At 35.3% G+C, this 12,751-nt stretch overlaps 1 protein-coding gene across 1 annotated transcript in view; it reads right to left on the bottom strand.

Moving 5' to 3' along the window:
* LOC108531649 (28S ribosomal protein S30, mitochondrial-like) overlaps nt 1-12,318 on the bottom strand; it is a 122,871-nt gene extending 110,553 nt beyond the window's left edge. Inside the window, exon 1 of the mRNA XM_017875237.1 lies at nt 12,145-12,318. Within this exon, the coding sequence (XP_017730726.1) occupies nt 12,145-12,318 (174 nt within the window). The remainder of the gene's footprint in view (nt 1-12,144) is intronic.
* Nucleotides 12,319-12,751: the final 433 nt, after the last annotated feature.

The following is a 12,751-nucleotide window of genomic DNA, read 5'->3' as shown; positions in this document are numbered from 1 at the left end:
CTAATACAGAAATATTTTGATGTTACCTTTTGTTTTGTGGAGTGGTATATAAATGTGATTTTTTTCTTTGTATTTACCTCATACACTGTGTCATTGTTAAATTCACTTATTAGTTTCATGAGTTTTGTGTAGATTATTTGAAATTATCTATGCAAACAATCATGCTGCCTGTGAATAAAGACAGTTTATTTCTTCTTTTCTAATCTGCATGTCTTTCATGTCTATTTCTTGCTTTATTAAACTGGCTAGAACTGAGAACAATGGAGATGGTCATGTAGAAAAGGTGATACTTGGGTGTCCTGGGTTTTTTTTTTTATATTAAGGGAAAGTAGTCAATGTTCATTGAATATTCAATGTATTCAATGAAAGTATTCAATGATGATACTTTCAATGATGATAATTGCAGGCTTTACGTAAGTGCCATTAAATTAATTGTAGGCTTTACATAAGTGCCATTAAATTAAGAATTTTTTCCTGTATTCCCATTTTCTTATTTTGCTGAATTTTTTCATGAAAGTTAGTTAAATTTTGTTAAATGTGTTTTTCTACACTTATTGAGGTGCTTCTATGGCTTTCTCCTTCATTCTGTTAATATAATGAATTATATTAAATAGAATGTAATTTAATTTGAATGTTCAATCAATCTTCCATTCCTGGGATAAACTTTATTTGATCATGAGATATTTATATATACTTACATATATTTAGGCTTTGATTAGCTAATATTTTGTTAAACATTTTTAACACTAATATTTATTAGGAGTATCAGTCAGTAGGATTTTGTTCCTTGAAATTTTAGGATTTGATGCCAGGGTTATTTTGAACCCATAAAATGAGTTGGTATGTTTTCCTTACTTCTCCATTCCCTGAAAGAATTAGTATAGGATTAATATTATTTCTTCCTTATGTGTTTGATAAAATTCACCAAAGAAACATTTAAGTTTGGAATCTTTGTCATGGGAAGGTTTATAAGTGCAAATTAAATCTCTGAAAAGGAAAAAATTTGAAATATTCTATACTTCTTTCTTAATTTTGAAAGATTTTAAATGTAACATAGAATTCTGAATTGGCAGTTATTCTTTCATCATTTTAAAGATGTCATTGTTTTATGACCTTAACTATTAATGATAAGAAGTCAACCATTATTTCATTATTATTGTTCCTCTGTGTGAAATATATGTTTTCTCTAGTTGCTTTTAAGGTTTTTCTTTTTATCTTTGGTTTCAGCAGTGTGACTGTGTTGTGACTTTGTGTTTTTTTGATTTGTATTAATTTGCAGGCTTTTTTTCCGATTTTGTTGGACCTGTTGATGTATTCTACTGAATTTATAAAATTTGGCCATTGTGTTTGAAATATTCTTGTCTGCCCAATTCACCTTTCCCAATTACCCTGATAATTTGCCAGAGGTAATTAAAAATTTGTCATTATTTTCAATTTTTTTCATCTTTTCTTCAGTTTGGAAGATGTTTGTTGATTCATCTACAAGCTTATTGATCTTTCTATCCTTTCCAATTTGTTGCTAAGTCTATGTAGTAAAATTTCCATTTCATAAATTGTAGTTTTTAGCTCTAGAATTTCCCTTTGGTTCTTTTATGCCATTTGCATTATTCTCTGCTGAGATCCTCATATGTTCACTTGCTATATTTCCTTTACATTTAGTCCATATACATATTCATAATAGCTATTAATTTCAATATCTGGATTATTTCCGGATTTGTTTATATTGATTGGTTTTTTTTCTTGATATTAGATCCCATGTCCATGCTTCTTCAAATGCCTAGTAATGTTTGAATGTATGGTAAACTTTGCGGATATTAAATTGTAGAAAGTTTGCATTATGTTGTACTACTGTAAAGGGTACTGAATTTTCTTTCACCTGGTTGATTTTATCATTTACTCTGTTAGGTCTGTTTCAATTTTGTCCACTGTTGAAGGGTGAAATTCTTACATTAGAGTGTGGTCCTTACTCCTACAGTATGCCCTTTCTGAAGTCTAAACTGAATGTCCAATAAACTCTGTGGAATATCTCCACTCTGCCTAGGCCAAAAGTTTAGCATCCCTTGGCACTACAAGAACTCTGATATATTCATTCAATTCTCAGCACCAGTGCAGTTGCTTTCTGTTTTTCAATGTTTTTTGGTTTCTTATTTCCTTAACAATCCTAAGTATTCAGGCATTTCACTTTTTAGGTTAACACCAACCAGAGTCTCTCTAGTATTTCCTCATGACCAAACTCAGGCTCTACACTTTCGATATAAATCTTCACAATCTATACATCTGACAGGACTAATCTACAATGAACTCAAACAAACTAGAAAAAAAAAAAAACCAATTTCATCAAATGTGAGCTAAGGATATGAATAGACAGTTCTCAAAAGAAGGTATACAAATGGCCAACAAACCTATGAAAAAATGCTCAACATCACTAATGACCAGGAAAATGAAAATCAGAACCACAATGCAATACCACCTTACTCTTTCAAGAATGGCCATAACAAAAATGAATAAATAAATCATAGATGTTGGCATGGATTTGGTGAACAGGGAACATTTCTACACTGCTGGTGGGAATCTGAACGAGTACGACCACTATGGAAAACAGTGTGGAGATTACTTAAAGAACTAAAAGTAGAACCACAATTTGATCCAGTGATCCCACTACTGAGTATCTACCCAGAGGAAAGTAAGTCATTATACAAAAAAGATACCTTCACACACATATTTATAGCAGCACAATTTGCAATTGCAAAAATGTGGAACAAACCAAAATGCCCATCAATCAATGAGTGGAGAAAGAAACTGTGATGTTTATATATACAATGGAATACTACTCAGCCATAAAAAGGAGTGAATTAATGGCATTCACAGAGTCTTGGATGAGATTGGAGACTATTATTCTAAGTGAAGTAACTCAGGAATGGAAAACCAAACATTTTATGTTCTCACTCATAAGTGGGAGCTATGCTATGAAGATGCAAAGGCATAAGAATGACACAATTGACTTTGGAGACTCAGGGGGAAAGGATGGGAAGGGGGTGAGAGATAAAAGACTACAAATTGGGTGCTGTGTATATTGCTTAGGTGATAGGTGCACCAAAATCTTACAAATCACCACTAAAGAACTTACTCATGTAACCAAACACCACCTGTTCCCCAATATCCTATGGAAATGATAAAAAAATTTTTAAAAAAGAAATACCACAGAAAAGATGCTGCTTTTTGTGAAGCATCGTATCTCAGAACATTCCAACATATCCCCCCAGTAGTGACGGTAACCTTGATCACCTAGTCAAGTTGATGCCTGACGGATCTCTGCAATGTAAAGTCATCATTTTCTTTCCCGTGTTTTGTATTGCTATTTTGTGGGAAGACATTAAGACATTTTGCTAACATCCTGTTCTTCATCAAACCTTCATCCTACAGTTTTAGCATTCAATCTACATCCATAGCATCCATGGACTGTTTGTCACTGCTTGTATTAACTGACTCGGTGATGGTTGCCCAAGAGTAAATATCCATTTCCACCATGACTTCTACATACTAGAAATTGGTATTTTGCTGTAAGAAAGATCCTTCCTTTTCCCTCATTTATATATTTACCCAATTATTTATATCAGTGCGTAGTCATGGATTTCTATTTTATATGATGGGCTGTAATCTGATACTCTCATTTTTTTTATTTTGTTATCCACATTGTCCTAGATATGACCAGAGGAAACTCCTTCAATCTGCCACATCTCTTTCATTGTTTGAGCATTTTCTTACTTTCTGACAAAAGAAAATATTTCAAGGTCATCTTGAATTTTTCTGGCAGCAGCCCTTCCTTGTACAACCACTATGCCAAGGAACTCTTTTATTGGAAGATGGTGAGATGGTGTTTGGATTGCTTGACATCTTATTGAACTGTAAGGGCTCTCCCCATATTCTGGGTATAAACATTTTTGGAAATATATATATGACAATTTCTCCCTGTCTGTTGATTGCCATTCCATTTTCTTATTGGTGTACTTGAAGAGTACACGTTTTAATTTTGGTGATATAGAATTTATCACTTTTTTTCCTTTTTTGGGAATAAAGGAATTGGTTTTATATGATCCTGTGTATGTAGTCTCTGCCTACCCAAAGATTATGAAGATTGTATTCTATGCTTTCTTCTGGGTTTTACAGAATCAACTTTTTTTTACATTGAGGCCTGGGATTGATTTCAAAATTTTGTGTGTGTATTATATGAGGTAGATGTAGAGGTTATGTTTTATTACATGGCTATTTAATGGATCAAACATCTTAGATCTAAAAGTTTATGCTCTTAATTTTATTTTGCTTCACTCCTACAACACAACTTGTTTCTTCTTTTCATGTCTTTAGACTGACTATTTATATAGAAAAGATAATTTTTTCAGCTTTATTTATTCCATCCTAAATGGAATGCTTTTGTCTTCTTTTCATGCATTTGATCTCCTTATGTCATTTGCTTTCTAGATTTGGGATTCTGCTTTCCAGAAAACTTCACAGATTTTCCTGTCCACTTAAATTTCAATTCTATTCTGACTTTATGGCTTACACATTTAACATAGTTCTGATACTCTTTCTTGACTCTACCCCTTCTTATCTTTTCTTACTTTTTCCTATTTTCTTACATTTTAACAGTATTACATAAAGTCCAGTTATGGATAGACACTTACAGGTACCTGTCGGTTACCACTTCTTTTAGCCCCAGTCCTGATACTTTAAGAAGATCATCATAAATGAATTTGAAGAGTAATACTTAGTCCACATATGTAGCAATTGAGGTTACTATGTTAAAATTATATCATAGGATGCAGAGGGGTGTGCAGAACTAAACCTAAGCATCCTAAGACTATGTTAATTTAACTCATTCTGAAGATGCATGTAGACATAATGAAGAATCATTAAAGGTGCAATAATGATGATAGCAATCATATCATAACTATGATATAAATTATAATTATAAATTATAAAATATCTTTTGGAGTCTAGCTGATGGAGAACCTATTCTTAACCCAGACATGGTTTGTGATTAAGTTTTTTGATCTTGAATAAAGCATAGTATTGTTGACAAGAGATTATGGCAAAGAATTTTTTTTTTTTTTTTTTTTGAGACGGAGTCTCGCTCTGTCGCCCGGGCTGGAGTGCAGTGGCGGGATCTCAGCTCACTGCAAGCTCCGCCTCCCGGGTTGACGCCATTCTTCTGCCTCAGCCTCCCGAGTAGCTGGGACTACAGGCGCCCGCCACCTCGCCCGGCTAGTTTTTTGTATTTTTTAGTAGAGACGGGGTTTCACAGTGTTAGCCAGGATGGTCTTGATCTCCTGACCTCGTGATCCGCCCGTCTCGGCCTCCCAAAGTGCTGGGATTACAGGCTTGAGCCACCGCATCCGGCCGGCAAATAATTTTTTAATTGAAGATATTTTATTCATCTAGAAACAGTCATTTATATTCTATGCTTTGAAAAATTAGTCACCCAATCAAAAGCCTTAAAGATCTTTGTTACATAACAACATTATATTTAAACTGAACATCTTTGAAACTTTTATAGCAACAAAGTCTTTTTTCAAAGTATTCTGTCATAATTTAAATTTAATAATTTAGAGTTGTTTTCTTCAAGTTATTATATGTTTTCTTCAAGTTAATGCACATTTTCATATTCCCCTCACAAATTAGCATTTATAAAATGTATTTTCTGTTGTTATTTATCTTTGGTAACGCAGATTTTTACGGAAACAGAGGCAAAAAATACGTTAGGGATTAAGGTGTGCGCATGGTATCCATTTCTTCTGATTTTTGTAATTAAAATTGTATTTTGAGGAGATCATGTGGGATGAGAGACTGAAGGAAGATGATAGAGCATGGTCCATATAGCCATTTAAAAATTATTTCAAATACTACAATGGTGCCTTCCAGTGGAACTACATTTTTTGCAGCACCTGTAGTCTGGGCAAACTGTTCTAGGTTAGCCAATTAGGATGACCATTTTTTGAAAGACCCAATGAGAATGTGCCTGAGGTGGCCACTGAGCATCCCACGTGCTTGCTTGTTTCTCTTTGACCCTACATCTCTGTTGCTTTGGTTTAAGATCAAGCAGTTCTCAGTAACAAGATAATGGTTTCTGATTTCTCTGTAACTTGCTGCAATTTATGTTTCTTAGGTTGAAGTCTGGAAGTGCCTTTTCTCAGTGAGTGTCCTGTTTATGTTGGAAATGGGTAAAAGATGTGGGCAGCAAGCAGCTGTGACTCAACTCGCCCAGAACAATGCCAACTGAACTTGGACTCTGAAAAGTTACTTAGAATGAACCAGGGATATAATTTATACCTGATCTTGACCTCACATCTTAAGGGTGAGAAGAGGATGTTTGTTATAAACAATAAGCTTTCCCATTCTGAAATTACTCCTTAGTATCTCTACTGTAAACAGGTGGAAGACACTTTGCATTCACAAACACTCCTCTGTGACCACCTAGAAATAGATAAGCAAATATTATTTCTTTAATTATATAAGACTATGTTTCCAAATAAACTACTCAACGTATATAAAAAGTAAAGAATGAAAAGTAATTTCATTATAAGTTGTATAACACATTTTGGAAAGAGTACTGACTATTTCAAATGAAGCAAGATTAAGGATATTGAGAGGAAGATATTACAGAACCAAATATTTGTTTTATTGAACAACGTTTTCAGCACAGAGACTAAGTAAATACTTAAAATTAAAATCAAACAATCCATAAATCAACAATCTTTTCCCTGAAAAGGTTTATATTTTTTACAGTTCCTTACTCGTTCTTTACATCTCCAATTTGTTCATAAGTATAATCACAGAGTAGATATACTTTTACCTGGGCTTTTCTTATTTATCATCTTTCGTAAGATATTCTCCAGGTTACTGTTATTATATTCATATGTACTTTTATGTCTATCACCGAGGTTGGCAAGCGACAGCCTAGGGACCAGCCACACATTTTTGTAAATAAAGTTTTGTTGGAACACAGTTACTCTCATTTGTTTCTATATTTTCTGTGGCTGCTTTTGTTATACAGTAGCACATAGCACAGCTGAATATATGGTCTGCAACCTTGTAATAATAAAAATAGTAAAAATTAAATTATGCAAAAACTAAATATGCATTACAAATCCATAATACCAATTTATATTAAAAAGCTTAAAAGAGCAATGCACATTTATGCAAAGTAATTCAGAAACTCTGTGACATATATTGTCATGCTACCAAAGCAAATTATAAAACAGTATTTAGAATATGATTCTACTTACATAAGGCACATATGTAACAAAATTACATATTTATATTATGTAGGTATATTACAGGAGTTATTCTAATCATTTCCATTTATTGATGCATATATGTACATACATATATATTTGTAATTGAAACATTGCTTCAGTTGCTTGCCACTTACAGAGCCCAGTTATCAAAAGCGAGGTCTGGTGTAAAGAAGGTAAGTCTTTATTCCAAAGCTAGCTTAAGGGAAGAAGTAAAGGTTTGTACTTTAAGGGTACTGCTTTGCTTTTGAAGCAGAAGGTGAGCACACAGACTGGAGGGAAGTAAGCTGGTGGGAAGTCTGTGTGTTAGCTAGGTGCCTTATCAACTGGGTGGTCAAGCTGGTGACTGCTGCCTTCTTCACAGGCAGGCATACTTTGGGTTGGAAATGGACTGTTATCTCTCAAGGCAACCTCCTTGTGGGTTAGAGTTCCTTTCTGGAGCAGATAGCTAGATGCACATAGTTTGATGAACTTTCCCTGTAAGGAGGGTCTGGTGAAGAGGAGGTAAAAGGCTATATTTGCATTTTTGAAGGACTAAGTAGGAAGTGGGAAAAGGAGGAAAGAGAAAAGAAGAAAGAGAACAATAAACTATCTCCTAGAAAACGGGGTTCTTCATTACCTATCAACAATCACAAATAACGCTGTTTCAAATGGATTTGTAAAGGCAATTCCAATTCTTTGGGACTGAATATGGAAAAGTGCTGGAAATATTCCAGGTTTGGAAGACTGGAAAGTAGAAGGAATATAAGATGAACAGACAATGTCTGTTCCTCCCACATGATACCTGCAACTAGTACACTTTAATAAAAGCATTCTTTTGTCTTTCTACCCTACAAACTTAAAATTCCTGGGAACCAATGAAAACCTTTTCTGTCCTATTGATTATCAACTACAAAAATTCCTGACACAGGAATGGCTCCATCAATATTGGCAGAACAGGTGTCATACCATATTTGCTCTGTAAATGACTAACATTAAATTATGTTTAGGGGCAGGGTTTACAAAAGTAAGCTGAAGTTCAGGCACTGCGCTAATTTCTCCATCAATCAATTTGTTCGACTAATATGAATTTTGTATACATGTATATATTTATCACATCCTTACTATATTTAAGTCAATCATAGTTTCCGCTCTCAGAACACTTATACCATATTGAGAGATATAAACAATAGTTTGATAAGTCATTAAGAAAATATTAGGTAATCTAAGTACTTTGTGACACACAGTGACTTGTTCGTTACCTTTGATGGAGAAATGACAAAATACCCTGTGAAAAGTGACAGGAAGTCAGTGGTTCCCAATGGGATGTATATGCCAGTGGGCAATGGAAGGAGAGAAGTGATTGTGCCTCCTAGGGTACATCTGGCAATGTCTGGAAACATTTTCCTTGGTACAATTTGGGAGAGTGTGGTAGGGAAGGGTGCTCCTGTCATCTAGTGGGTGGAGTCCAGGGATGCTGCTGAACAGTCTGAATAAGATTCACCACTACCCCCACCTTTGCCAACAAAGAATTGCTCAGCACAAGATGTTAATAGTGTAGAGGTTGAGAAGCTCTGCATTAAGCTACAATTGATATGGCAGAAATTAACCAACCTTGAATTGCCTGCTGGAAGAGCATTCCAGGCAGAGGAAATGGCCATAGCAAATATTCTCAAACAAGAACATACTTAATGGACTTGAGGAGTGGGAAGAAACCTATCTTGAGCAAGTAAAAGAAAAGGTGAGAAAGGATGTCAGTACACAAAGTGTAGGCCATTTTAAGGGGTTTAGGTATATTATGAGTGCAATGGGAAGACAGGAATAGCATGATCTATTTTTGCATTTTTAAAAGATCAATTTGGCTACTGTTTGTGAGGCAGGAGAAAAGGGTCTGGAGGCAGGGAACATAAGACTGAGTCATGCTGACTTCCTAGAACTAAATCAAATGGAAATACTACAGCTATGACAGGAAATACCCTCTCAATTTACATACACGAGTAAATGACTTTGTAACTTTACTTCATCCTCTTCATTTACATAGGGCAAACACCACACAACCAATGGAAACCTCTAGAGGGTATATTTAAACCCCAGGACATTCTTTAACGGAGCTTTTGAGGCCCTATGCTACGGCCCACTCCCACCCTGTGGAGTGTATTTTCATTTTCAATAAATCTCCACTTTTGTTGCTTCATTTTTCCTTGCTTTATTTGTGCATTTTGTCCAATTCTTTGTTCAAGACGCCAAGAACCTGGACACCCTACACTGGTAACAGTAGGGGAAAAGGAAATAGAGACCCACATGTTACAAAAGTCAAGAGAATAAATCATTTCAAGATTAAAAATATTGTCACTTGGGTACAATGCTGCTAAAAGTTTAATTATTTTGTGACATTAATATTTTTACTTTTTAATTTGCATTATCTTTAATGCCATTATATACTAAGCTCAGTCTAGCATTGAATATTGTACTAAAAGTTACATTTATCATGTAACAGAATCTTGGTAACAGTCCTACAAAGAAGGTATTATGATATGATTAACAGACGAGAAGAATGAGGTAAAAAAAATTTTAAATTTACCCATCTTTAATCAGTTAATAAATGTTAGAGCAGAAGCAAACTCATCTACCTGTCTTCATTTCATGTGCTTAAACACTGTATGTGAATTTCTAAGTGAGTTAATTATACATAAGAATAACTCTAAGTGAGTTAATCAGACACAAAATCCTAGAATATTTTATGGCATTTCAATCTCAAAAAAAACCACATAATAACAATTTTTAGCATTTTAGTTTTCAGTAAATCAGACACTGAAAAAAAGCTGTATTTTATGATAATCATTTGGTTTCTAAGCTCCCCAGAAGTTTCTCTTTTTCTGTATCTTGAGTGCTACAGGTATTGCTTTTAAGTAGCTGTTACTTTTGATAACATATCTTGGCACTCCTTGTCTCCCAATGTCCTGAAATAGGAGAGCTTCCTGACCCCCTTGCAAAATGTGCAACAGGGGTGTCACTTGTCTGTTCAGTTGCCACTGTTGGTCAAACCCCTTACAGGAGGGGGAGCATGCAGACAGACAGGTGTAGAAGCCAGAGTGAGCACCCCTGGACTCCAACCCCACAGTGGCATCCAGCAGTGGCATCCAGCGGTGGGATCCTGAAACTCCCAAAGCCTAAATGGGCATGTGTTACAGTGTGCTCTTTTAGCCTTGCCATCCTCAGATGACTTCATTGTTAACCAGCCCAGTGGACCTTCTGCTTATTTGCAAGGGCAGGGGGCCAGTGTGACAGCTTTCTGTATCCGGAGCTTTCGTCTAGCATCCCAGAAGAATCAGGTCACACACAGACTTGAAGGATCAATGCAGGGGTTTTATTGAGTGGTGGAGTTGGCTTTTAGTTGGATGGATGGAGAGCTGAAAAGGGGATAGAGTGGGAAGTTTGGCTGTCCAGTGGTTGATCTCCTCTCCAATCATCCCCAGACGAACCCCTCTCAGCATTCAGATGGTCCTTCTCTTCTCTCCTTCTCAGCTGTACTATCTGCCATTCATCTGCTCATCTCCTTGTCTCCTCATTTCCTTGTCTGTTTCTGAAGCCTGGGGTCTGGGGTTTATATGGGTACAGAGTACAGAACAGGGGTGTGACAGGCCAAAAGGCAACTTTTGGGGCACAAAAGCAGGAATGTCCTCATTTAGGGCCTTGGGTATCCAGGCTTGAGGGTGGGGACTTTGCATAGGAATCACCCTCTTCTACCAGTATTTGCCTATCTCCTGTCAGTATCAATCCCACTTTATTATTTTTATTATTGTTCTCTGGGGTCCTCATGATACCTAGAGTATAGTACTTATCCTTTTCCTCTCATGATATTATATCTCAGGTCACCATGCCTTAAGTAGCTACAGCTCACTAGAATGGTCTGCCCTTTGTGAGCACAGCTCTGCTTAGGCTACAAATAGAGCTGGACCCTGACAATGCCATTTCAACATCTGAAATGCGTCATTTCAAGTTTTGACTAACTTATGACAAGTTCCCCCAGAAATTGGGAAATGAGAAGGGGAGGGAGATCACCCAGTGCCATTAATAATTTTTTTTTACCTTGTTAAATGCAAAGAAGCCAATCGCTTCTGATTATCTTTTACATCCAGAGAAGTTCCTTGCTATCTCCAACACCATCTTCCTTTCTCCACCCAGTTGCACCCTACCCTTTTTCAAAGTAGCTTTCATGGTGTTTATTTTATTTATGTTCATGAATCTTTTTCCCAGTGTCCCTGAGATCTGGGATATGCATGCATGTCCCAGAATGCAGCATGCACGCATTTGTTATTATTCTATTTCCTCATTTCTGCCAAAGTTCTAATAAGTATGCATGAATTTTTGTGACCTCCTAATAGTAAGATGAATGAAAATTAGATCCTCTGTGCTATGTATAGCTCACCAGTGATGACCACTGAAAAATAACATGAATGTTAAAATGTTGTTGTTAAAATATAGGATATTATTAATCAATACAATTAAACTATATTCCAACCTTTTCCATTTCTATAGCTGTTGGTTTTTATAATAAACAAATACATAAATTGTTGTTATTCAATAAATGAAAGTATAGATAGTAAATATTCTGGACAAATTAATAGACACTCCAAATTCTGTTTCTGATGTTGCCGTGTTTACTGAATATGAGATTCAGAAAGAGTCTCTAAGACACTCATGGTCTGTTTCTTCTTTTTGTTTTCATTTTGATTTGAAGCATACACCTAACTATCCCATAGAACTGTTGTAGTAATTGAAAGAGATAACGCAGTTAAAGGTTCTTTGAAAACTACAAAAGGAAAAAAAGTTATTAAAATAATATATAGAAGTTAATAAAAAAAAAACTCACATTTTCAGGTGAACTATAAGCAGTTAAGACAAGGTAGGGTATGTGTTTGTAGATGCTTTTAAATTTTGTAAGATAGTCACCATCAGGTCTGAAAAGACAAAAGATATCACCTTTTCCAGTAAGCATCTTCACCCAGCAGGGATCAAATTCTATTCCAACTAGTTTGGCAGCCATAGTAGTCTTTATATTTGATGGTGACATTTTGTTGTAAGCATCAAAATATTATAGGAATGAAAAAAAAAAAAAAAGACATTGGTTTACCTGAGACTGAGGCATGTATAAATAAGGTCAACTCACAGTCTAATAAAAAAAGGTTAATGCTTTGTTCTCAAAAGCATTCATGACAAGTTTTCTCCTTTCTCTAATGCTGAAATGAACAGAGGGACTATTGAGGGAAATCAGAGAGATTAAAGCGCTTTATTGTTAAATTATAGCATCTTGAGCATATCATTCAGTTATCAACTAATTGAGAAGCTTATTCAATGGAAGTAACAAAATTCACCTTGACACCTGATTTGTCATGGAGACGAAAAACCTAATGTTGTTTCTATCAGTTTTAAAACATGGCTAAAAGAATTTCTGTCATCCTTTTATCCTTCCTTGCTTA

The sequence above is a fragment of the Rhinopithecus bieti genome, unplaced genomic scaffold (genome assembly GCF_001698545.2).
Source record: "Rhinopithecus bieti isolate Rb0 unplaced genomic scaffold, ASM169854v2 scaffold_69, whole genome shotgun sequence".
In the NCBI taxonomy this organism is placed as follows: Eukaryota; Metazoa; Chordata; class Mammalia; order Primates; family Cercopithecidae; genus Rhinopithecus; species Rhinopithecus bieti.
This window is presented reverse-complemented; position numbering and strand designations above follow the sequence as displayed.